Source organism: Acinonyx jubatus, chromosome B1 (assembly GCF_027475565.1).
Source record: "Acinonyx jubatus isolate Ajub_Pintada_27869175 chromosome B1, VMU_Ajub_asm_v1.0, whole genome shotgun sequence".
NCBI classification, from domain to species: domain Eukaryota; kingdom Metazoa; phylum Chordata; class Mammalia; order Carnivora; family Felidae; genus Acinonyx; species Acinonyx jubatus.
Window position 1 is genome coordinate 199882128 of NC_069382.1, and position 23535 is coordinate 199905662.

The 23535-nt window shown below is 49.4% G+C and overlaps 1 protein-coding gene across 16 annotated transcripts in view; it reads right to left on the minus strand.

Moving 5' to 3' along the window:
• Nucleotides 1-23535, minus strand: part of FAM193A (family with sequence similarity 193 member A) — a 166694-nt gene that overhangs the window by 17837 nt on the left and 125322 nt on the right. For all 16 annotated transcript variants that reach the window (XR_008296456.1, XR_008296454.1, XR_008296457.1 and 13 more), the window contains 7 exons: nucleotides 22344-22595; nucleotides 12509-12707; nucleotides 11315-11587; nucleotides 9738-10020; nucleotides 8653-8836; nucleotides 7423-7653; nucleotides 4215-5052 (listed from right to left, as the gene is read on the minus strand). Coding sequence is in view for 8 of the 16 variants with exons in the window: in XM_053217700.1 (XP_053073675.1) it covers nucleotides 4215-5052; nucleotides 7423-7653; nucleotides 8653-8836; nucleotides 9738-10020; nucleotides 11315-11587; nucleotides 12509-12707; nucleotides 22344-22595 (2260 nt within the window). In the remaining 8 variants the exon portion in view is untranslated. The remainder of the gene's footprint in view (nucleotides 1-4214; nucleotides 5053-7422; nucleotides 7654-8652; nucleotides 8837-9737; nucleotides 10021-11314; nucleotides 11588-12508; nucleotides 12708-22343; nucleotides 22596-23535) is intronic.

Genomic DNA, 23535 nt, shown 5'->3' on the forward strand with positions numbered 1-23535 from the left:
TCACATAATTATACATATGGTTATATAACATATAGAGTTATTTATAGTGCACCAAATAACACAAACACCACCTTTATAAGGCAAAACTACAAGAAATACAACATAGAAACTCATTAATAATAAATAAGAAAAGTCAGGTCAAGAGCACAAAAAACAACTATGGGATACAGAAGACCTAACCCTTACTATAACTCATCGATACATGATGGGAGATACATATTCAATTTTCCCCATGATAACAGAAAAAATACACTTTTATCTGAAGTATATATGGAACAGTCACAAAAAAACACCTGTAAATTCCACAAAACAAAAATATTACAAACAACAAACTCTGATCACAATGCAGGAAACCTAGAAATTATTAAACATACAAAAACAATTCTCCCACCCAGAAACCTAAAAGTCACCTATTACACTACTAGTGAATGAGGGATAAAAACAAAGAAATTACTGAATTTCTTAAAAACAAACAAAAAACCAAAATGGAAACATTATCAGACTATGAAACATATTTAAAGGAATGATCAGAGAAAAATCTGAAGCACTTAATACTTTGATCAAGAAAAATGGTGGAATGAAAACAAATGAACTCAATTCCCAAATCAAAAAGTTGGGGGAAATAATCAAAAAAATAAAGGAAAGCACAGGAAGAAAATAAAGATAAAAAGCAGAAATGCATGAGGTATTAGAACAACAGTAAACCTATTTAATAAATCAAGAGGCTGGTTAAAAAAAAAAAAAAAAAAGGTAACAAAACAGACAAACTATTTTTTTTTAAATAGGCTCCACACCCAATATGGGACTTGAACTCAACCACCCTGAGTGAGATCAAGAGTCACATGCTCTACCAACTGAGCCAGCCAGGCGTCCCCAAAATAGGCAAACTATTAACTAATGAATGAAACAGAATGGGGAGAAAACATAAATAATGATGAGGAAAATAGCCACTGAAAATAAATTTTTAAAAATAAGGTACTTTGCACACATCTACGTAAATAAGTTGGAAAACCTAGCTGAAAAAATAATTTACTATGTGAATATAGTTTACTAAAATTAACCTCGTTAGAAACAGCAATGCCAAATAAACTAATTTCCATTTCTATCTTTCTCAGAAAAGAGACAAAATTATCAAGGACCTAGCCCATAAAAAAGCACCAGGCCCAAAGGGCTGCATAGGAGTTTTTCTCTCAGAACTTGAAAGCTTTGATAGTCTCAATGCAGGGTGAATTGTTCTAGAACACTGAAAATGAAAAACAAACAAGAAACCCTAATTTTTTACATTTCTTTATGAAATATGATACTAGTAGCCAAAGCTAATACAGGAAGCAGGAAAAAAAAAAAAAGTTACAGACCTGTATCTCTTATCAATATTGGTATGAAAATGCTAACTAAAATCATAGCAAACAGAACCCAAAACTAAAGAATACAATACACTACAAGCAAATGGGCTTCATTCCAGGAATCCAAGCCTGCTTCAACATTAGGAAACCTAAGAATATAATAGGTATAAGAAGAAAAATCATATTTATGTCCACAGATTCCAGAAAAACTTTCACCAAATTCAACACCCATTCCTGATTTAAAAAAAAAAAAACCACTCCATAAAAGTAGGACTCATTGCATATTTTCTCAAAATGATAAGACATATAAACCTTACCCTAAAGCCAGAATCTGACTTAATGTGGAAACACCAGACATTTCTGTTAAGATTGAGAATGATACAATCAAACCCTGGGAGGGTAAGACTTGGGAAAGTTGGAATAAAGCTTTCTCTATTTGTATATATACGATAGAACAGCTGGAGAACCCTAGAGAATCAACAATAACACTCAAACAATAAAATGATTCAGTAAGACAGAAGACATAAAGTTAATATACAAAAATCAATAGCTTTTGTGTACACAAACAACCACTCAGAGCAGCACTATCCAACAGAAATATGATGTGAGCCACAAATATAATTTAAGATTTTCTGGTAGCCACAAGAACAAAATTAAAAATAGGTAAAATTAATTTTAGTAACATACATTTCGTTCAATTAAAATATAGCCAAAAGACGATCATTTCCACCTGTAATCAGTACAAAAATTACATTGTTGTATTTTGTATTTATATTCATTCTTTTCATACAAGGCTTTCAAGATCCACGGTATGTTTGCACTACAACACCCTCCACTTGGAGCAGCCACATTCCCGGTGCTCAGTGGTGACGTGTGACTAGTGGCTAATGCACATAAAGCGCAGAGCGAGAAGACGTAACGGTGAGGAGTCCCACAATGACATTGCAAACGAGGAAGATCGAATACGTAGTGAGCAAGACACTCAATAAGAAATGTGGACAATCTACGAGAGAAATTTCAGAACATTCCTAAAAGCCACAAAAGTGGACTTGAACGAGTGGAGAAACACTCCTACATCTGGAAAGGGCAATCAATTCAGAGAGGCAATAATTCTCCCCTAATGAATAAATTTAATGCAACTCCAATAAAGATACCAACAAAGCTTTTTTTTATGGCCCCAGCACGCAGACACTGAAGTCCACACGGAAGCACAGAGAGGAATAAACAGCCAGGACAATGCTGGAAAACACCTATGAGGAGAGGCCTCACTGAAACACACAGGGCTCCCCAAATAACTAACTCAGTGCGGCAACAGCACACGACAAAGCAAAGCGGAAAAGAACAGAAATTCCAGAGTAGAAATTTAGTGTGGCGCAAAGGAGATGTCCTGAATCACTGGGGCAGGATGAATTTTTTTTTTTTTTTAACTAAAAAAAAAAAAAAAAAAAAAAAAAAAAAAAAATTTAATGTTTATTTTTGAGAGACAGAGCATGAGAGGGGGAGGGGCAGAGAGAGAGGGAGACACAGAATCCGAAGCAGCCTCCAGGCTCCGAGCTGTCAGCACAGAGCCCGACGTGGGGCTCGAACCCACAAACCATGAGATCATGACCTGAGCCAAAGTCAGATGTTTAACCGGCTGAGCCACCAGGCGCCCCAGGACGAATTTTTAATCCCTGATGCTGGGCCAGCGGGCTAACCATTTAAAGAAAGAGCATATACTGGACCCAAGGATACACAAGAACAAACTCTAATGTACCAGGCACTACATGAAAAAGGCGGAACCACACAAATGCTACAAGACACAGGCACACCCCTCTTCCACCTTTGTGCTAGAGGGACGCTTTCTGACTGTTATTTAAAATCCAGAGGCAACAGGAGATCAACGAACTGACTATATAAAAGTGACAGAGAACACTTCCGCAAGGCTGAAGACAACCTGTGAACTGGGAGCACGTACGTATCTGCAGTATGTAACACATTAAAAGGCTAGTATGTCTAACGTGAAAAACTCTTAGTAAACATGGAAATAAGAAGACCGAAAACCTAATTATAAAGTGAGAAAAAAATAAAGAGTAGAAAATTCACAAAAAAGAGACAAACCGCTCTTAAGAACATGACCTCACCGTAATTAGAGAAAAATGGAAATGCAAACCACACTGAGGACCCTCTCAAGGCTCCGTCTTCAGGAGTTAAGGCCTATATAATTAGGTCACGGTATTGTACTAGTGTTAATTTCTTAATTTTGATAACTGTGTTGTGGTTTTGTGAGAGAGTATCCTTGTTTCGAGGAAATACACAGTGAAGTATTTATTTATTTATTTAAAAAAATTTTTTTTCCTTCAACGTTTATTTATTTTTGGGACAGAGAGAGACAGAGCATGAACGGGGGAGGGGCAGAGAGAGAGAGGGAGACACAGAATCGGAAACAGGCTCCAGGCTCTGAGCCATCAGCCCAGAGCCCGACGCGGGGCTCGAACTCACGGAGCGCGAGATCGTGACCTGGCTGAAGTCGGACGCTTAACCGACTGCGCCACCCAGGCGCCCCCACAGTGAAGTATTTAAAGGTAAAGGTATTTAAAAGTATTCATGTTTGAAATTTCTCTCCTTTGCTTCAGAAAAACAACAGAAGAGGGAAAAAGACAGACAAAGCCAATGTGGTAACACACTGATTTGGGGGAATCAAGAGTGTAGGGGAATTCTGTCCATCGATAATTATTTCAAACTAACAAAAGCAAACAATGGCCACTGTCTCTCACTGCAGTGACAAAGCCACAAGAAGCACAAGCCAGGAGGGACAAGGTAGCACCCTGGACAGGGGGCACCAGCCACACTTCCCCCCCCCCCCCCCCGCCCCCCCAGCTCCGTATTTACCGATTGAGCTGCTGACTCTGTCTCCTTTCTTCTTCCTGTTTTTCTTGCTCTTGCCCTTGGGCTGAGGAGAGTCTGCGGGCACCAGCTTGCTGTCCTGAGGGTGCTCGCTGGGGGAGGCAGGCTCCTGGGGGGCCAGATTCAACCTTTCTTCCTTGACGTGGTTCAGCTGCTTTTTGTTATTGTTGTTACTGTTGACTTTCCTCTCCTCTCTTTTCTGCTCCGCCAGGGAAGTGAGGTCCAGGACTTTTGCCTTCGACTCAGTCTGGGGCCGGGGTCTGGGCTGGCTCTCGGAGGCCTTGGGGGGCTCGGCCGGCCTTCTTGCCGGCTCGCTGCCGGCCTTACTGGTCTGCTTGAGCCTTTGCTTGCCACTCCCCTCCTTGTGCTGATGCATGATGTCAAGGAGAAAAGACAGCGGCTCCTGCTGCTTCCCGCTGACCTCCTTCGGGAGGAGGAGCTTGGAGTCTCTGGCGTCCATGGGGTCGGTGGCGTCGCCGTCGGCCCCCGGCCCCGGCCCCGGCCCCGGCTCTGAGTGGTCCCCGTGTCTGGAAGGGGAGTGAGGTGAGGTCTCTGGTTCTTCCATTTGCTCTAGTGAGCCATTGTGCATGTTTTCAGAGTTAGGTACAGACTCTGCTGCTGCCTGGAAGTTTCTGGCAAGGATGTCCAACTTGGGACAGTCTTTGCTTGGCCTCTCCTTCTTCTTCTTTTTCACAGCCCTCAGCTTCTGAAGCTCCTGAAGCCGCTGAAACTCCTCCTCCTCCTCCTGCCGCCGCTGCTCCTCCCGGAGGTGCAGGTGCTCCCGGGCCCGGGCCTCTGCTTCCAGGCGCGCCTTCTCTTCCAGCTGCCGTGGGGAAAGAGGCAACTTAAGACAACAGCAAGTGTTCTAAACGTGAAGACGCACACGAAACAATTAACTTTAAAACGAATTTATATAATAAGAACATAAACTCCGAAAGGGGATATGTAATAAGCCCAAAGCTTAAAACACACTCACCCCCAAATTACTTTACTCTCTGGAATCATGAGATTTAATCTTTCTGCCCAGGTATATACACTCACTACTTTACTGGAGGCGGTGGTGGTGGCGGGGGCCACTTAGCAAACAATTCCTTACGGCCTCTGAGCTTGTGGCTGGGCACTTCTATAAAACAGGTCAAGGCAGCTGCGGTGCCCCTGCCCTGTGCCGGCCTCCCGCTGGAGCGTGACGTCTGGATGAGAACCAGCCGCGCACACCGATCACAGGGCGGTTTAACGGCCGTGCCCCTGCCACCACAGCTGGGCAAGTGCGCCTCTGCGGGCGAGGCCGGTGGATCCACATGTCAGAAGTGCGCGCTGCACCGAAAAACCTGCAACTCCTTTTTCCCACCCTAGCAGATGAACAAAGGCCTCAACATATTTTCACCAGGGTCACAGAGCCAATGGCATGCTAATATATTCCATGTCACACGGCAAACAGACGTTGGCTATTTCTGCCCTCCAGCGTGGCGTCACGTTAATATTCATGCCTGGCGAAGACCGTGCTTCACTGGTGAGACACAGTCCAGGAGCCTCGGCACAAACTCTTCCTTCTGCTCTGACAACAAACAGAAGCCGTGAAGAGCGAGAGGCGGGGCTCTCTGCATCCCTGGGCTCCAGTAACAAACTTTGGCAAACACATCTGCATTTAGAAGTCCTTCCGGGTTTGCATGATTTTTCACAACATCTCAGTAGGCAATATTTTTAAGAGACAATTTACTTGTAATTGTGAAAAACTTAAACATAAAATCATGTTAAAAATTTGACGACAGATTTTTAAAAAAACTTAATCGGACAATTCAGGTAAAACTTATTTAAAATCCTGGTTCCACCTATTAACAGAGAAGCCTTGGACACGGCAAGCAGCCACAGGCAGCTCCCGGAGTGGCCCCTGTGGGTGCTACTTTGGACAGGTATCCCAGCGTCTAGGAGCAGGGCACCCCCTACAGCAGGTCAGGGGGTAAATCTGCCACAAGACAGAATCTATAGGGAACTCAAAACCAGGTACACGGTGCCTTCAACAACCAGCCCGTCAGCCAGACGCAAAGCAGGTCTGCGAGCCGCTCTGGAAGACGGGGTGCTGGGTACAGAGCACACGGGATGAGTGGGCCCTGGTGGAACACTCCTGGTGGGGAATACGTCTCACTGCCCCGCCCTAGTGGGGCTCGGCAGACCCCGGGCTCCTCGGGTGCAGAGCAGGCTTCTCCTCAGGGCCCCTCAACTCCACCTCGCCTGGGGCCGTGGAGCCCAACAGGGCTCCTGCTGGGTGGCCCACTTTGACACACGTGGGGGAGGTTTCTACTCTGTCTCTGTGGGACCTCGCAGGTGCCTGGCCTCTTCCCGAAGCCGCCACCCCTCCTGCTGTCAGAGCCTGCGCCCTTCCAGGTTCCCTCTGCACAGCCCGGATCCATCTGCCACGGTCTGCCTCTGTAGGAGGCCGGAACCAGGATGGCCTTGGCATGGGCCCGGCCCCAGGGCGCTGAGGCACACAGAAGGGCAGACGCGGCCCGTGCCCTCACTTGCAGCACTAAGAGGAAGTGCTAGCAGACAGCCTCTGCACGTTGCGTCCTCCGCTGGCCCAACCCGTCTAGTCACGGCAGACGCTTGCTTTCGAGACAGCCCATGCACACGCCCTGCAGTGAGGTGCCCAGGGCTGCCCGCGACGGCCCTCCATCCCACTCTTCCACCCGGGGCTCCGATGCCACGTGCCTGCCCTCTTCCGGGATGGCTCTGCCTGATCGTCCTCTGCCAGCTGGGGGACGAGGAGCGAGGGGACGGGAGGAGCCCTCGGACTAGGTCCCAAGGGTGTCGCTGTGCCAAGAGCCCTGTCCCAGCCGCATGTCGAAGTAACTTCTTTCCCCGCAGTCTCCCAAAGCCCACCGCGAACCCCCTTGGACTCCCAGCCAGGGGCTCCTTCCTCAACCTCCCTGGGAAGGAAGGCTCTTTCGCAGACAGAGGTCGTGGGTCTGCTGCGGCGCCCCCGCTGGGCATAGGGACCCAAAAGGCCTGCTTTAGATCCACTGACAAACCTGTGACTTTTAAAAAGGGGAAGCTGTGTCCTGAAAATACAACATAGGGCTTCTGCCCGGCTCCTGCCACGGACACAGAGACGGTCCGGGGCCCTTGCGGCAGCATGGTGGGCATGGGGCCCCGAGGCCCGCCCGCCGCCCCCGGCAGCACCTTGTGGCGCGCTCACCTTTCTCTGCTTGTGCCTGGCTCGCTTGGCGGCTCGGGTGCTGCTCACTGGCTTGGGCTCGGAGCTGTTTATGAACCGCAGAAGGTCCTCCACCCTGCGATGGTCAACCACACCCTCCCTCTCGGAGAGCTGGTCCGCTTTCTTAGGCTGTTCCTCTTTCCTCTTGGTCAGCCGCAAACGAAGCTTCTCCCTCATTTCTGCATAATTCCTACTTGTTGGTGCAGCCGGAGGCTAAGGCAATTAAATGAGAACATAACTCAATTAAGCTTCATGTGTTCATGACTCTGAATACTGTCAATTCCAGCACATATCCCTAGAAGTAAACTTTTCCTTATTTGTCAGGTAGGTAGTAAGCGTTCATTGTGCAAAATAAGACAAACAAGTGGTGGCAAAAAGGAAAACCTACCACAGTTACCCCAAGACCAGTTCTAGCACAGACCCTGTCAACCGTCACATGTTCATGAAAAATGCGGTAACGCAGGACCAACTATGTACACGAACAGGTATTTTTAAACTGAAAAAGGAAAAAGAACCCACATGTACGGGTTAATGTACTTCTTACAGGATACAGTGATTATCTTTTCAAGTCAATAGTGTTTATACAGTCTCTTCATCCGTTTGTAGTTTCTTGTGTAGCATCAAAAGGAACAAAGAAAACTGCCCTCAATCCCACTGCCAAAACTTCTTCCTGACACTGAACACACGTGTGCCCACTGAGCAAATGCAGACAGAACAAAAGTGGAAAAAGAGCAAAATGCCAGTCGCTGCTTTTCCTCCCAGCCCCCCCAAGGCACCACGGCTGACGTCTGCTTGTACAGACAGACCCTTCTGGGAGGAGGTGTACGTGTGTACGTGCATCAACATCCCCTGTATCCCGGCAACAGGAATCCCACGTGCACACCGCGCACAGCGAGCACCCCCACCACACGGCTGTGCACAGCCCAGACCCAACGGTTCCACGGCCAGCTGTTCAGTAGGCCCCTAGCTCAGCAAGTGTTTTAAAACTCACAAACAAATGCAAAGATGCAGTAATCCTTAGAGCTACGTCTCGGGGCAGGTATCTTCATCACCTCCTTAGGGCGAGTACAACCTACAGGGCGAGCCACGACTCCGGACCGTCCCTCGGCTCTCCTCACACTGCGCCTGGGGCTCTACGCACAGTGTGGCCGTGCCGCGCCGCTGCCCCAGGACGTGCCGGCCCCCCAGGAACTCGCCCCCGGGGACACTTACCCCGCCGTGCCCGAAGAACTCACAGTAGCAGCAGTCACAGTACTTGCCCTCCTTCTGGTTGGTGGAGGTCGAGGTGCTGGAGCTGTGCTCGGAGCAGCTGTCCTCGTCAGCACTCTCGTCCCCGTCGTCTTGCTGCGGGTCATACACGCCGTTCTCACAGCGGTGCCCCTCGCAGTCGGGGTCACTGTGAAACCACACATAGGCGGTTACCAGCCGCCAGCTGTATGGGGAGCAGGGTGCTGCCCGGACACCAGGAGCCACACAGGAAAGGTGGTGTGGGCAGGCACATAATCTCGGAGGCCACACTCAGTCTCTTTCTGCACGGTCCCTCCTGCCACCGCTTCATGGGGCGGACGGTGGAGGTTGTGTGGGGATGGCTTCACATAGGCAAATTCAAACACAACACAAATCATCTTTTTATGTTTTTTAAGTAGGCTTCCTGCCCAGCGCAGAGCCCAACTGGGGGCTTGAACTCACCACCCTGAGATCAAGACCCAAACTGAGATCAAGAGTCAGACGCTCAACTGACTGAGCCACCGAAGTGCTCCCCAAATCATCTTTTTTTTTTTAAAAAAAAAAAAAAAAAAAAACTGTTGTTTGGGGCGCCTGGGTGGCTCAGTCGGTTGAGCATCTGACTTCGGCTCAGGTCATGATCTCGCGGTCTGTGAGTTCGAGCCCCGCATCAGGCTCTGTGCTGACATCTCAGAGCCTGGAACCTGCTTCGGATTCTGTGTCTCCCTCTCCTTCTGCTCCCCCCCCCCCCCCCCGCTGCCCCCTTGTCTCAAAAATAAACATTAAAACAAAATTTTTTTTTAAAGCTGTTGTATCATTCTTCACTGAATGTATAACAACTTAAAAAACACCCAGGTACCCCCGACCCCTCTCCCCCGTGAAGCAGCTGGTGGCTAGATGGTGGTCTGCACAACCGATCCCTGGTGGCCCCAGCTCTGAGGACTACAGATGCGACCAGTGTCCTCCCCTCGTCCCACGGCCTCTGCTGGGCACGCCCCTGTCCGTCTTTCCCTGGCCGTTCAGCCGCACATGCCCAGGAACAAACAGATCGCCGGGGCGGGCCCCAGGCTCACCTGCAGACGCTGGGGGGGGCGCTGAGGGAGCTGTCTGTGGTGGGGGGCGGGGGGGCTCCGGGAGCAGGACAGAAGCTCTTGCGCGTGTCCACAAACCCGGGAGACGTGGCCGCGGTGCTGGGGAAGGACGGGGCTGCGAGACTTGCGAGGTGAGGCGAGGAGGCAGGGGCGAGGGCGGCAGGGGCGAGGGCGGGGAGCGGCGCCAGGCCCGTGGGGCTGTTCCTCGGGGCGGCCGGCACCGCATGTCTGTGGTCCTCCTTGCTGACGCCGTGGAACACCTCGCCTGCGTGTGGAGACACAGAAGGGTCATCGAGGACGCCGCACTAAGTTAGTTTCTGTTCACTAAACCTTTTCTCAACCTTTTCGTGTGAAGATGTTCGAAGCTCTATAGAGACTGTGAAGGCACAGTTACGAAGACGACCCACATACCCCTCACCTGGATTCACCACACTGAACATGTTGTCACACGTGTGGGTGTTGAGCCACACACTTTTTTGGCTTAACACTAAACACGGCAGCACAAACCCTGGAGGACAGGACTCTTCGCTGTGTGACCACATCAAAGACACACTGTCCGTGTGACATTCTCATCCCGTCCCCCATGTCCCCCACCCAGCCTTTGTAGCTTTCCCCCAACCCAGCCCCTTGTCAACTTTTCTCCTCCTGCAACACTGCATTTTCTGAGTTGAGGACAGCTGCCCACCAGCATGGGCTTACGGTGTCACGTCAGAGTTAGCAGACGTACCCCGGGCATGACGGATCCTTCCTGCGTGATCGCACAAAGAGGCCCCTAGCATCAGTCCGTGCCCTGACGGGGAGGTCACCTCTGACCAGTGTGCAGGGGGTGGTCTGCCGGATTCCTCCAGCGAGGGGCACTTGATATTCCCTTCGTGATCTGCCAGTCACCTGTGGCTGCTGCTCCTGGACGGTGGGGATACTGCATTCCCCAGGCAAACACCCGCTGTTTGTCACGACCACCGAGGGTGCTCACCTGGACTGACAGTCACCCTGAAGGCTGCACGGTGGCCTTCTCTGTCATGTCTATCATGGAGCAGCGGTGAGTGTCTGTCTGTCAAAGAGCTGCCTCGCCCTCCTCCCTTCTCTGAACACCCGGGTGACTCCTGACTGTATGTGCTATAATCTATCCTATTATTCTTTCTGATGCTAGCGAGGGCCCTGGGAGCCAGCTCCTACGTGCCTCTGACCTCTGCTTCCAGCTCCCCTCTGCTTGTGCTCACGCCACAGCGTGGAGCCACCTGAGCAGCACGGGGGCTGGGCCGCAGCCCGGCCCGCAGCCCCATCAACGCCCTCTCCACCAGGCTTCTGCTTTTAAAGGACAAATTCCTTCTCATGCTCAGAAAGCAGTGACCCCTTCCTCTCTCACAACTACAGGAACAGAAAAGAAAGGCAAGACAGCGTGGCAAGGCCCCGGAGGAAGTCGGTGGGGCAGCAACATACGAATCAGACTCGCAGGGAAGTGCCCTCTGCTTGCCAGCACTTTCCAGGGCTACCACCACACCTGGGCCTCTGGCCATGCCAAGGAAAAGGCAATTACAGAGGCGCTGGGCGGGCCTTACCTAGGGAGGGAGGCCTCTTGGATGACACTTTGAACTGGCTGTTGCTTGACTGCACGGTGGTGGCTGTGCAGGATACGGAGGAGGTGGCGGACGACGTGGCCATCACGACTTTGTTCGCCTCCAGGAAGGCGTCTTGGAAATTGTATAAGCACTTCTGTTTGGCGGCACTTTTTTTCTCCTTGCTCTCCGACACGGTGGGCGCCTCGTCGCTGGGCGGAGGCGGGAGGGCTTCGGGTCTGGGTTCGGACAGCGCTGGCCCTAGCATGTCACCCCCTTCAGAGAAGAATGCGAGAATTAAGGCTCCTGAGGAACACATAACCAACACCTACGGGACGTCTGCCAACAGAACTCCTAGCACTGGGGCCGCTACAGAGGCTGGGGTCACACGGGGTGATGCTAGACAACGAGTTTTCATCTAGGAAAAAACATATTGAGCACCTACTATGTGCCAATTCCTGTGCTAGGTGCTTTCCCAAAGCGGTTTTACTTAATGTCTTAAAGCTACGTTCTGAGCTTGGTGCTATCATTCCCATCCTAAAGATAGAGAAACTGAGGCTCAGAGAGGCTAAGCAACTTGCCCAAGGTCACACAGCTAGAAATCCTTTCCAAGCACAGATGTCAAGTCTAGCGTGCTTTTCTGAGCACATGCGGGGGCTGGGTGTGGGGCCACCAAGGGCTCTAACCACGTGAAGACAGAGCTAAGGGTGCAGCCAGCCCCTCTTCGGGTGCACCTTTCCCTACAACTGGAGTAACAGCTGCGGCTCAGCAGCTGAGCGCTGGGAGGAGGGAGCTGAGAGGGGACAGGCCCCAGGTAGGGTCAGTATCAATACAGAAACAGAGAAAAGGAACGTAAGTCACAGCATTCAAGTCGACGGTGGTGCTGCTGCAAGGCCCCTGTGCACTGGGTTGAGGGCTAGTTGTGATCACTGCTCGAGAACCAGAGGCCAAACACTGAAGCCTGGAGACGAGACGCCGGGCAGCGCTGGGGTGGCAGAAACCCCGCTGGTGCGCAGGGCCCTGGCTGGCGGCAGATGTGGGCGGCTGCAGCGGGACGGGGCCGAGGGGCCTCCCACTAGCGACAAAGGCGGGGCCCGACTAGCCTAGGGCTTCTACTGGGGGACCGAGGCAACAGACGGCGATCCACCCAGCTCAGGTCATTTTAAACCTTTAAGAAAGTTTTAACAAGTTCCTTACCAGAAATTGTATCTGGCAAGAAAGTGCCAGGATTCCAGTTCTTATCATTCATCACTTCTGATCCCCAAAGACTTATAAATTTAGAACTATTCCACTCTGGAGTATTCCCAAAACAGCTTGGATAAATATGGTCTTGAAGAGATGCATTGAATACCTGATGCTTATTTGTGTGATTCTGAACAGGTGCTGGCGGTAAAGCCTACAAAAAAAAATGTTCTAATCACATATCAAAATTAATATTCTGTTTTTACCTACATAGTTGAACTACAAGCAGACAAACCATGACTGAAAACCCTGTGGGGACGCGCTCGCTGTGGGCAGGCGTCCCGGGCTGAACGCTTCTCGTGGAGCGCTTACTTGGTTGGCTGTCACGCCGTGCACGATCGGTCACATGTGAACCAGGCGTAGGTTTTAAAAGCAACTGGTGTCTCCGGGAATCTACCAAATAGACCTGAGACCACTCAGCAACGTACAGCACTCCTCCCTCGGCACCGTCTCCGTGGGGCTCGCTTGCGTACGAGCTGCTCCTGGGGCTCAGCCTCATCTGGCATTTCCAGGATCACTGCTAAAAAGCCAACTTTGGAATCACTAGTGAAAAACGGTGAAAGTCTTAAACTACTGGCTCACACCTGGGCGAAGTGCAGGCACGTCTGAGGAACTATGGATTTCACGTGAGCCCGGAAGCACGCCCAGGCCCTGCCGGGGCACAGAGGGCGGGTGGCCGGCTGCACACTCCCCTGGCTCCCCCCCCCCACCCCCCACAGCCCTCCTCCTGGGCAGAGGCAGCCCCTGCATCTCCCACCCCGCCTCCTTCCCGTCCTTTCCCTCCCGGCAGCCAGAGTGAGCTTTTGAGAGCGAGGCACCCCCTTGCTGGGGACATGCCCATGTCTCCCCGCTGCTCTTAGGAGAAAACGGCAAGCCTGTAACGTGGCCTGGCCTGGCCCTCCTGTTTGCCAAGCCCCTGACACACAGGCCTTCCCTGGGCCCTCAAATCCAACCTCCTCCTTGACCCTGAGCTTGGCCTGTGCTGCACCCAGGTTCTAGAACATCCTAACCTCAGCTCACAACCTCGCTGACGTGCGTTCATCCTTTAGGCCTCAGCCTAAACATCCCTTCCTCCAAGAACTCATCACTACCTTTGCCCTCACCACCCAGCACCCGAGACCAAGGTGGGCCTTCCCAGGCAACACACCTAAAATCCAGTTTTCCCACTTAGAGCTTACTATGGCTATGACTCAAGACTTCCTTGTGGTCTGCTGGTTTAACTTCTGCCCTCCTTCAGGCGGGTCCTGGCCCTGCTGCCCCCGCACCTTGCTGGTGCCAGCACACAGCTTTCCCTCCCCAGGAGGTGGGACAAAGCCCTCAGGGCCTGACTAGGGCAGAGCTTAGGAGGGAATGGGGACAGCACAGGGACAGTCCACATCCACAGACAACTGCCCCACAGCAAGACAGGCTGCAGGAGCCAAAGCAGAGACGTGTCTGCATGGCCTCTGCCTGGAAGGGGAGAGGGCACCGCAGGGAGCAGTCAGTCAGGGTTCAAGAGATGAGGAGGCAGTGGCGGTAGAGACGGAGAGGAGGGGTTCTGGGGCCATCAGGACATTCGCTGCAGCTACCGGAGCAGGAGCCAGAGACCACAGTTCCCAGGAGGTGTGGTCAGTGACACAGCTGGTCGGAAACACCAGTCCTGTTCTCAGTCTTCGGGCTGCACAGCCTGATGGGTCTGGACGCCAGCTCTCCCTTTTACTAGCTGTGTGACCTCAGGCAAATTACTCAATCTTTTTGTGCTTTAGTTTTCTCATCTGTAATTTGGAAATACCTACCTCCGACGGTTGTGGTAAGAATTAAACTGGACAGTGGGTGTCGCTGTGCAGCACACAGATGGCTGAGGTGGACGGTCACCACTTTGTGAGACTGGTCCTTAGACACAGAGCAACCCCGCCCTGCCCTCGGCCACGCCGCCCATCCTGGGTACCAAGAGGAAGTGGGCATCACGCTGCTCAGGTGGCTCAGCACACTCGTTGGCCTGGAACAGGCTCAGGGAGGTGGAGGTGCAGGGTGGGGAAGGAGTGGACCCTCGGGCTGTCGAACGGGAAGAAACAGGTCTGGATGCCCAGGACCAAGGCAGGAGCCTAATCTAGCGTTCTGTCAGGGGAGCCCCATGGGCAAAGAGTGAGGAGACCAAGAAAGCCGTACTTCCACAGACCCCAGTTTTCACAAAGTCATGATAAACTAAGAGCTGCTTTGCGGAGGAGGAATCGATGGGAAGGAAGTTTCTCAGTTTCGAAGACCTTCTGCTAAGGGGCAGAGAGCCCGACAGGTGGAAGCCAGCTGGCTCCGCAGGCGGCACGGCTGCTTTGAGAAGGCCTGGCGGGCAGCTCTGCACAGCCACAGCACGTCCGGGCCCCGAAGCTCCTCGCTACTTCCCGAGACCCTCCTGACCCACGGCTGAGAGCAGACAGACTTCCCCACGAGGGAGCCTGGCTGAGAGCCTCGCTGCTGCCCGCCTGTGTCCAGAGAGCTCATGCTCACCCTTCCAAACACTAGCCAGCCTCACCTCCTCTGCAAAACCACCCCACGGGCTCAGTCAGCAACCCTCCCTCTCCAGGGTGACCTTCCTACTCTGCATGTACAGTCCCTGGTAAGGTGTGCCATGGCATTCCGAGGTTTGGATTTGGTTCTGTCTTTGTCTTTAGCCTCGGAGATCCTGAAAAACAGGGGCCATGGCTCACCTGTTTCTGTTTTGCTAGCATGTAGCACAGGGCCTGGCACATACCGGATGTTCAATAAAGGCTGAACAGAGTTTAATTTAGAAGGAACGGGAACACAACTGTAAAGCTGAAATAACTGCAAACTTCAATTCAATTCAATTCACACACTTCTTCAGAAGCCCATTTACTCAGAACAGGAAGTCCAGTTGTAGAGACCAAGGGAGCAGGTGGTCCCCACAAACAAGCTGCGTTTATGGGAGTGCTCTCCCACAAGACAGCTAAGCCTCAACAGATGTGGGTTTCCTTTAGGACAAAAACCGGCTTCTGTCAACTAGACCGACTGCGGGGCCAAGTACAACTGCCCGCTCAAGTACACCAGTGATTTAAGCATAAAATTAGTCTCTCGACATGTGGATAATGCTGTTGAATTACAACACTGATTTATTTCACTCTTTGTACAAATCCACACGGCTTCAATTAACAGAAGTTTTCAACTGTTCTCCACTTTGACACAAAAGTGATTTACAGGAAAGTAACATTTTTTTCTTTTAATTGAGAGCTCTGACAAACACACATGACAGATGCCTTCTAAACACCTTCCGGGTTTCTGCGGGAGCCAGGAGACCCAGCCGTACTGCACACCAACCCACCTCCAACCCAGATTCCGTCAACATGGCTGCTGAACACAACTAGCCAACAGCACAAAAGACCGAGTCTGTGCACCCACGCGTGAGAGCAGCTGCCAACACTAAGCACTCAAACAGAAAGGGATTCCAGTTACACCCCAGCGAGCGGGAAGCGGGATGAGTGACTATTGTTTCTTCTTACTATGGTTCTTCAACATTCCTGCCAGAGACAGTAAAGAGGCCAAATCACCACCTTTGTTTCGGTCTTGCTATTTCTCAGGCCAGAAGAATTGAATACAGCCTCTGAAACAAAATACAGATAAAAAATCACAGGGGCGCCTGGGTGGCTCAGTCGGTTGGGTGTCCGACTTCGGCTCAGGTCATGATCTCACGGTTGGTGGGTTCGAGCCCCGCGTCGGGCTCTGTGCTGACAGCTCAGAGCCTGGAGCCTGCTTCGGATTCTGTGTCTCCCTCTCTGCCCCTCCCCTGCTCATTCTCTGTCTCTCTCTCTCAGTAATAAATAAATGTTAAAAACAATTTTTTTTTAAATCACTGTAGGACCCCCAATGGCAATCTGTTTCTGTCCCTGTGTTCCATATAGCTTTTTTCTTCCTCAAATTCCAACCTGACCTCAGACCTGCTCCACGTCTGGTTTCATCGCTTTTGCAGTGGTTGTGCTAAAGTAACCCAGTGAGGGAGGGGACAGATGTACAGGGCCCAGAGCCACATGGGAGCCACCTTGCCAGGCTCCACTCATACTGAACTCACTGAGGGCCAGGATATGGTGACCATTTCTGACTATTCCTCACGCTCCCAGTGAGACTTCAAAACCTCGCTCTATCTCCATTACTAGGCCCTTTCCTAGCACAATGTCTGTTTCAGAACTCCGTTTCCAGATGGAAACTATGCAACATTTAGAGCTGGAAGCCTTGGGCTTCTTCTGAGCCCAGCTCTGCGGTCATGGCCCTCTGCTCCCGGGCCATGGAGGCCAGCAGGCTGGGCCTGCTCTGTGAAGGAGCAGGGGGCGCAGCCTGCCAGCTCACAGACGTTCTTCTCTGAGAGGCTGTGTGGTCCCCCTCTGCTCGCACTGTGTCCAGTAAGGGGGACATGACACTCTAGCTCCCAGAAAAATGGCACCAAACACCTTTGTAACAAGGTGCTCAGCCACAGAGAAATCAAGGGGACTCTTTCACAGAGTGAAAACGTGTGGGGACGGGATGGCTTCCTTGGGGGCACATGCACCGTCGTCACGGTGACGGGAGACAGGTCTGTGGTCCCGCGGGAGGCAGGGGAGCTGGAGACTGCCAGGAGGAGTTCGAGGGTCCCAGGGGTCTTCCCCTACTTAGGGCCTTGCTGTTCTCACCGAGTAAGTTGAACAAAACATGATCCCATAAAAAAAAATCACTATACATATAGGAAACAACACATCCACAGGAGCAACCAAACACCCAGATTTAGATCCTCAAGGTTTCATTCAAACACAGAACTATGTGTAAAATGCTTAAAGAAAGAAAAGATGAAAGAAAACATGATCAAGGAACAAGAAAACATAAAAAGTTGCTAACGTATTTTAAAAATAAATTAACAAGGGGCGCCTGGGTGGCTCAGTCGGTTGAGCGTCGGACTTCGGCTCAGGTCATGATCTCGCAGCTCGTGAGTTCGAGCCCCACATCGGGCTCTGTGCTGACAGCTTGGAGCCTGGAGCCTGCTTCAGATTCTGTGTCTCCCTCGCTCTCTGCCCCTTCCCCACTCACATTCTGTCTCTGTCTCTCTCAAAAATAAATAAACATTAAAATTTTTTTTTTTTTAATAAATAAGTAAACTAATGAAAGCTTACAAATCAGAACCACAGATGGAATTAATACGTCAAACTGAAGCGGCAGGTTAGACACACCAGAGAGTCACATAACTGGAAGGCGGATGCAAAAGGGGCTCTCGGGACAGACTGGGGCGGACGCACAAAGCAGGGCGGCAGGCCAGGGGCAGACGAGGGACATAGAAGATGAAAGGGTTGGGCATCATCAGACAGGGATTTAAAACGACTAATGTGGTGAAGGCTTGAGTGGAAAAAGCACACAACATGCGAGAACAAACAGGTAACGTGAGCAGTGAGAAGGAAACTGCAGAAGAACAGAACAAGCCAGGCACAAAGACAGTGCAAGAGAAATGAAGAACGCTTCTGACGGAGGGATCATCAGTGGACGGGACGCGGCCAAGTAAAGAGTCAGTGACCTTCCAGATCTGTCAATAGAAACTTCTCAAACTGAAATGCAAAAAGAAACAAGAATCAAAAAAAACCCAAACCAAAAAAACCACCGCCACCACCGACCAAAACCAGAGCAACACAGCCAAGAAGTGTGTGACAATTTCAAAAGACACAACAAACAGGAACTAGAATACCAGAAGAAGGCAGATAAAAGACACAAGAAATACCTGAAGGAATAATGGCTGAGAACATTCCAAGATTAACAAAAGACAATGAACCACAGATCCAGGATGCTCAGAGAACACCAAACAGAAAAAAACACACCCCCAACTCTACACCTAGGCATTTTATATTATCAAACTGAAGGAAACCAAAGACAAAAAGAAAACCTTGAAAGCAGCCTGGGGAAAGGGAGGGGAGGCGTGGGGAAAGGAAGGAAAGAGGAGGGGAAGGGAGAAGAGAGGGGGAGGGATCCCTGCACCTCTAAGAATAAGGACGAGAATTAAAGAGGACATCTCATCAGAAACCATGCAAGGTAAAAGTAGAGTGAAATTTGCTTAAAGTGTTGAAAGAAAAAACCCCGCCAACCTAGAATTCTGATTCCAACGAAATTATCCTTGAAAAGGGAAGGAGACATAAAGACCTCCTCAGACAAACAAAAACTGAGGGGACTCATCGCCAGCAGACCTGCCCTACAAGGAACGTTATAAGATTTTCTTCAGGCAGCAGGAAAATGATACAGGTCAGAAACCTGGATCTGCATAAAGAAAGGAAGGGAATGGGGAAGAAATAAATATAAGTGAGATAAACTTATTTTGCATCATTCATTGATCTAAAAGATAACTTTGCTTAAGCATTAGCAGTAACAATGCACTGGGTGATTAATAAACAGATAAGTGAAAACAATACAGCACTGTCACAAGGGATGGGAGGGAAGGGCTGGGAACAAACACTCTATGAAAAGGTACCTATATTAACACGAAGCAGAGCAGTTCTTTGAAGGAGGACTTAGATGAGGTAAAACGTATATTCTAACACAACTGCCAATTTTTTAAAAAAGTATCGTCGGTATGCTAAAGAGAAGAGCTAAACTAGAATCAAAAAATTAAAAGTGGAGAAGGCAAAAAAGAAGCCTCTGGTAATGAACAGAGAATCGGAAAATGGTTACTCTTAACCCAAAACACCAAAAATCACTTTAAACGTGGCTAGTCGAAATATACCAATGAAATGACAGAAACTGTATTCAGAGTATATTAAAAAACAAGACCCATCTACGTGTGTCTGCAAGAAACCTACTGGAAGTACAAAGACCGCTTTAAGTTAGAAGTAAAGAAATGGAGAAAGAGACGCCCTGCTAATGTAAATGAAAAACTGGAGGAGCTGTGTTAATTTCAGACAAGTCAGCCCTCAGAGCAAGGAAGGTTCTCGGGGATAATTACATAACAGAGCTTTACATAATGACGAAGAGGTCAGTTATCCAAGAAGACAAAACAATCCTTAAAGGGTGAGCACCTAACAACACAGCGCCCAGCTACGCAAGACAGACAGAAACCGACAGGACTGCAGGAGGAAGAGGAGAGCCCGCCCGTAGTCGGGAGGCTCTGGCACCCACCCCTGTGTCAGGAGCGGGCAGATCCAGCAGCAGGTCAGGAAGGACATCGTTGAACTCAACAGCACCATCAGTCAACGGCACCTAGCGGATGTCTGTAGCCGACTTCATCCACCAACTGCAGACTATGCAAATCCTCAAGGCCACACTCACCAAGACAGCCCACATTCTGGGCCACAAAGCACACTTCAACAAATTCGAGAGAGTAAAAGTCATACGAAGTCTGCTCTCAGACCACAAGGGAATTAAAGCAGAAATCAGTACCAAAAAGAAGGCTGCGAAATCCGCAAATATTTGCAAATGAAACTCCCTGTCATATAGTTTTAATTTTTGTCTAGAATTTCCTTACTGCCTTTTCCTCCTGCCACTACCTTTAACTTTGAAATGACTTCGATCTCAGCATACAAGATACATGTACCACTGGTACAAAGACATTTGAAAACCAGAAACAATCTTCAAGTTTTCCTAAGTTCAAACAAATAAACTTTCTACACTACTCATCCCAAGCGTTTTAGGTACTAAATATTTACCCACAACGGCCACAGTATGAATTAAAAGAATTACAACTATAATGACACGAAGGCTTAATGGTGACGGATGCCACTTTACCAGAGTAAAGATCCCTAACGGCCCCACGAACACAAACAGGGAAGCAGAAGAGCTCCGTGAGCACAGCCGCCCTCCTCCACGTTCAGTGCCCACCTCTGCCTCCCAATGACACGGGGACATCCTCCGAACACGCTTGCTCTGATGTGAATTCTCTAGAAGGGGCTTCTACCAACTCCTATGGGGTTGTGAACACGTTACGCATTAGCTACACGTGTATTCACAGTATTCGCTGAAGTCAAACTAACTCAAGTAATACAAACCAATTTTGGAAGACCTTGTAAGTGACAACGCTAGCTTGTTAGAGAAACAAACGTCTTTTTATCAGCTACGATTGAAGTATTTTGCCAAATGCATCTCATTTTTCTAAATAAAAATGGCATCCAGTTAATGTATTTTACATGCATCACTGAACAGTCTTGACATTCATAGCACAGTGACTGAAATGAAGCTTAACAGCTCGTCCTCTGTATTTGCCCTTCTACCTATGAATCCTTCATCACGTCTATCTACTAGGTTAAAATTGAAAAGGTATTAGATAAATAGATTTTATATACAGATGATACTCCCCCCAAATATTTTTCTTCTCTTTTACCATTTTAGGGACTACTTATAATGCTGTGAGAAAAGGCCAAAAGTTAGGGGGAAAAATACCCGTTTTTAACTGGAGTGTCCCAGCAGCCTCTGGGGAATAATCAGCTTCACTGCACTCTATTTCTAGGGGTGGTTCCTAGGGACTAGACAGCAGTTCTATCCGGGGGAAAACAGAGTGGATAGCTTCCCCACCTCATATATTCAACCAGAGAGAAAGAGGCTATGTAGACCAGGCGACTGTGAAAACAGGCTGGCTTTGAATGTACACCTGAAAATGCTATTTCAAATCATTTTACTAATAAAGCCATCATTCAATGTCAAACTGAGAGATATCCAATCGAACAAAATTTAAGCATAAACCTGGGTAGTCACCAATTACTTATCACAACAAAACGTAACAAACTGATTCTACTTTACTCTGAATCAGTGGTTGTCACTCTCCTACCCGTGCCCCTCCCCAGAAAACAAAGCCCACTGGTGGGCTACACACACCCCACTTCACGGCAGACGCCCTTGCAGGGAGAAAATGTGTGTGCGGTTTGAAAAAGCCCCTTCCACCCTGCGTTCTCCTCCCTTCTCCCAGTTGAGAATCACGGTTTTAAATCATAAGTCTGTAGTTTGGGGAAAATTTTATTTTTGATTAAAACTAATCTTGAACCAGAATAACTGATAGAAAAGGAAACCAAAAATCAGAATTTAGAAGAGTCAATAAAGCTAAGTTCAAAATAGCTAAGGAGGCAAAGCTATCTAAGGTACAAAGAATGAAACCAACCTAAGAATTTCTCTGCAAAGCCTAAGCTACTCAAATAGAAGCATGGTGTTCTCTGAGAAGAAATACATGAAAATCGAACTTCTTCTAGATGCCCACTCTTTCTCTGAACAAGCCTGCAGCACAGCCAGTTTCTGGGATGCCCTTTCCCGTGTGCCCGCCAGCCACCCCTCAACAACCACCTGACGCTGGGACTTCTTCCTGTAGTGCGCTCAGGATTCCTCCTTAAGTCTGTGTATTTCGACAAGTCCTTAATTTTTGCACATAGAGAGCATAATCATTTCAGATACTGGAGAGCCCCGCTAGGGTCAGAAGACTCATGCGTACTCAGTGTTTTACCCATACAATGTTAGGAAAAAGAGCCAGGGCCCAGGGTGCCGTAAGTAAAGAACCGAACTATGTCTTGCTGAGAAGAGCTATCTGTGCAGGCACCCAAGGATAACTCGTTATGCCAACATCACCTGGGAAACTCTTTACATTCTAGTTAATTCTGAAGGAATACATCATGACTTTTGTGATTGTTCTTACAACCGTGAACATTCAAAATTCTGAGAGCTTAAGAGATTACAATAAAAGGAGACATTTGCAGACCTCCCATCAGGAGTAGACATGGTCCTATACAAGTTGACAATTTATGACTTTTGTCTGTTAAACTATGCACTTCTTGCAAAGACCTTAGTGACAGGGGAGCTTCAGGCCCTCTCTGCCTTGACTTACCTTACTGTGTGTGAAGGGGGGCGCTGTATACAAGGTGGGGTGGATGAGAGGGCGGGGCAGGTGTGGGACTGCGTGCAAAGGCACATGTCCGTGGATGTGGGGGTAAAGATGCAGAGCAGGGTGTGTGGGCTTCTCTGGACTCATGAACTGATGGCCGGGAGGAAGGGCGCCAGCTGTCATTGCTGATGCTGTCAGTCCAGAGGCTTCTTGTTTACAAACATGACATTCACAAGTGTTTGGAGTTTGTTCAGCCTGAAAGGAAAGAAAAAAGAAAAAAAAAGTACCCAGTTATTTAGCGAAACAAAGAAGGGACAAATTAAAAAGTCACATTCTGCTGAGCAGCTACACAGCCGAAACAAAGATGGCAGGGCTCATCTGAGACCTCAAGTCACCCAGGGCCCTCCTTGTAAAAGTACAGAGGGGACCCCATGAGCCCAGGATGCAGGAAACCTGGGGAGAGAAGAGATGCACACCTCACTCCCCAGCCGGGCGTCTGCTGAGGTGGCACCCGCACCAGTGTGCTCCCGTGCCTGTCCGCGAAGGGACAAGGGGACTGGCAAGGGTGGCAGAGTACAGAGGGGGGCTGGGGCCAGGGACGACAGAGCACTGGTACTGGACTCCACGGGGCTCGCACTGCTAAGGCGTGGTTACGTGGAGATTCTGTGAAGGCACCAGAGACAGGACTCAGCTGAGGGAAGAGAGGCAGTCGGTGGCTTCTCTCCCTCGAAACAAGGTGAAACTGAACACAATTGTCAAAGCAACCATCTGAGGATCTGAAAGCCAACCAAAGGGAAAAAGCAAATTGAGAAGCATTTATTCATGCCAATCTACTAGAACGTCAGGTAAGAGCAGTGGGAGTCTAGCCCTCTTGCCTGGGGCACTTCCCGTTGCCAACAGCCCTTAAAAATTAACTAAAAAAACCCCCAAAAAACAAAAACAAAGAATCAACAGCAGAATTAAAATGGAATACTAAAATTTTTGTCTGATACAAAAGAGGAACAGAGGAACAAAACATAGGAGACCTAGAGAAACAGACAGCAAATGGCAGCTGTTCACAGCACCAATCATGACATTAACCATAAACAAAGCACTCCAGACCAAAGGCAGGATCGACGGACAAGATGCAAATATAAGACCCAACTAAAAGATTCAAAGACAAATCTTACATTCTGAGACGTGAAAAAATATATAA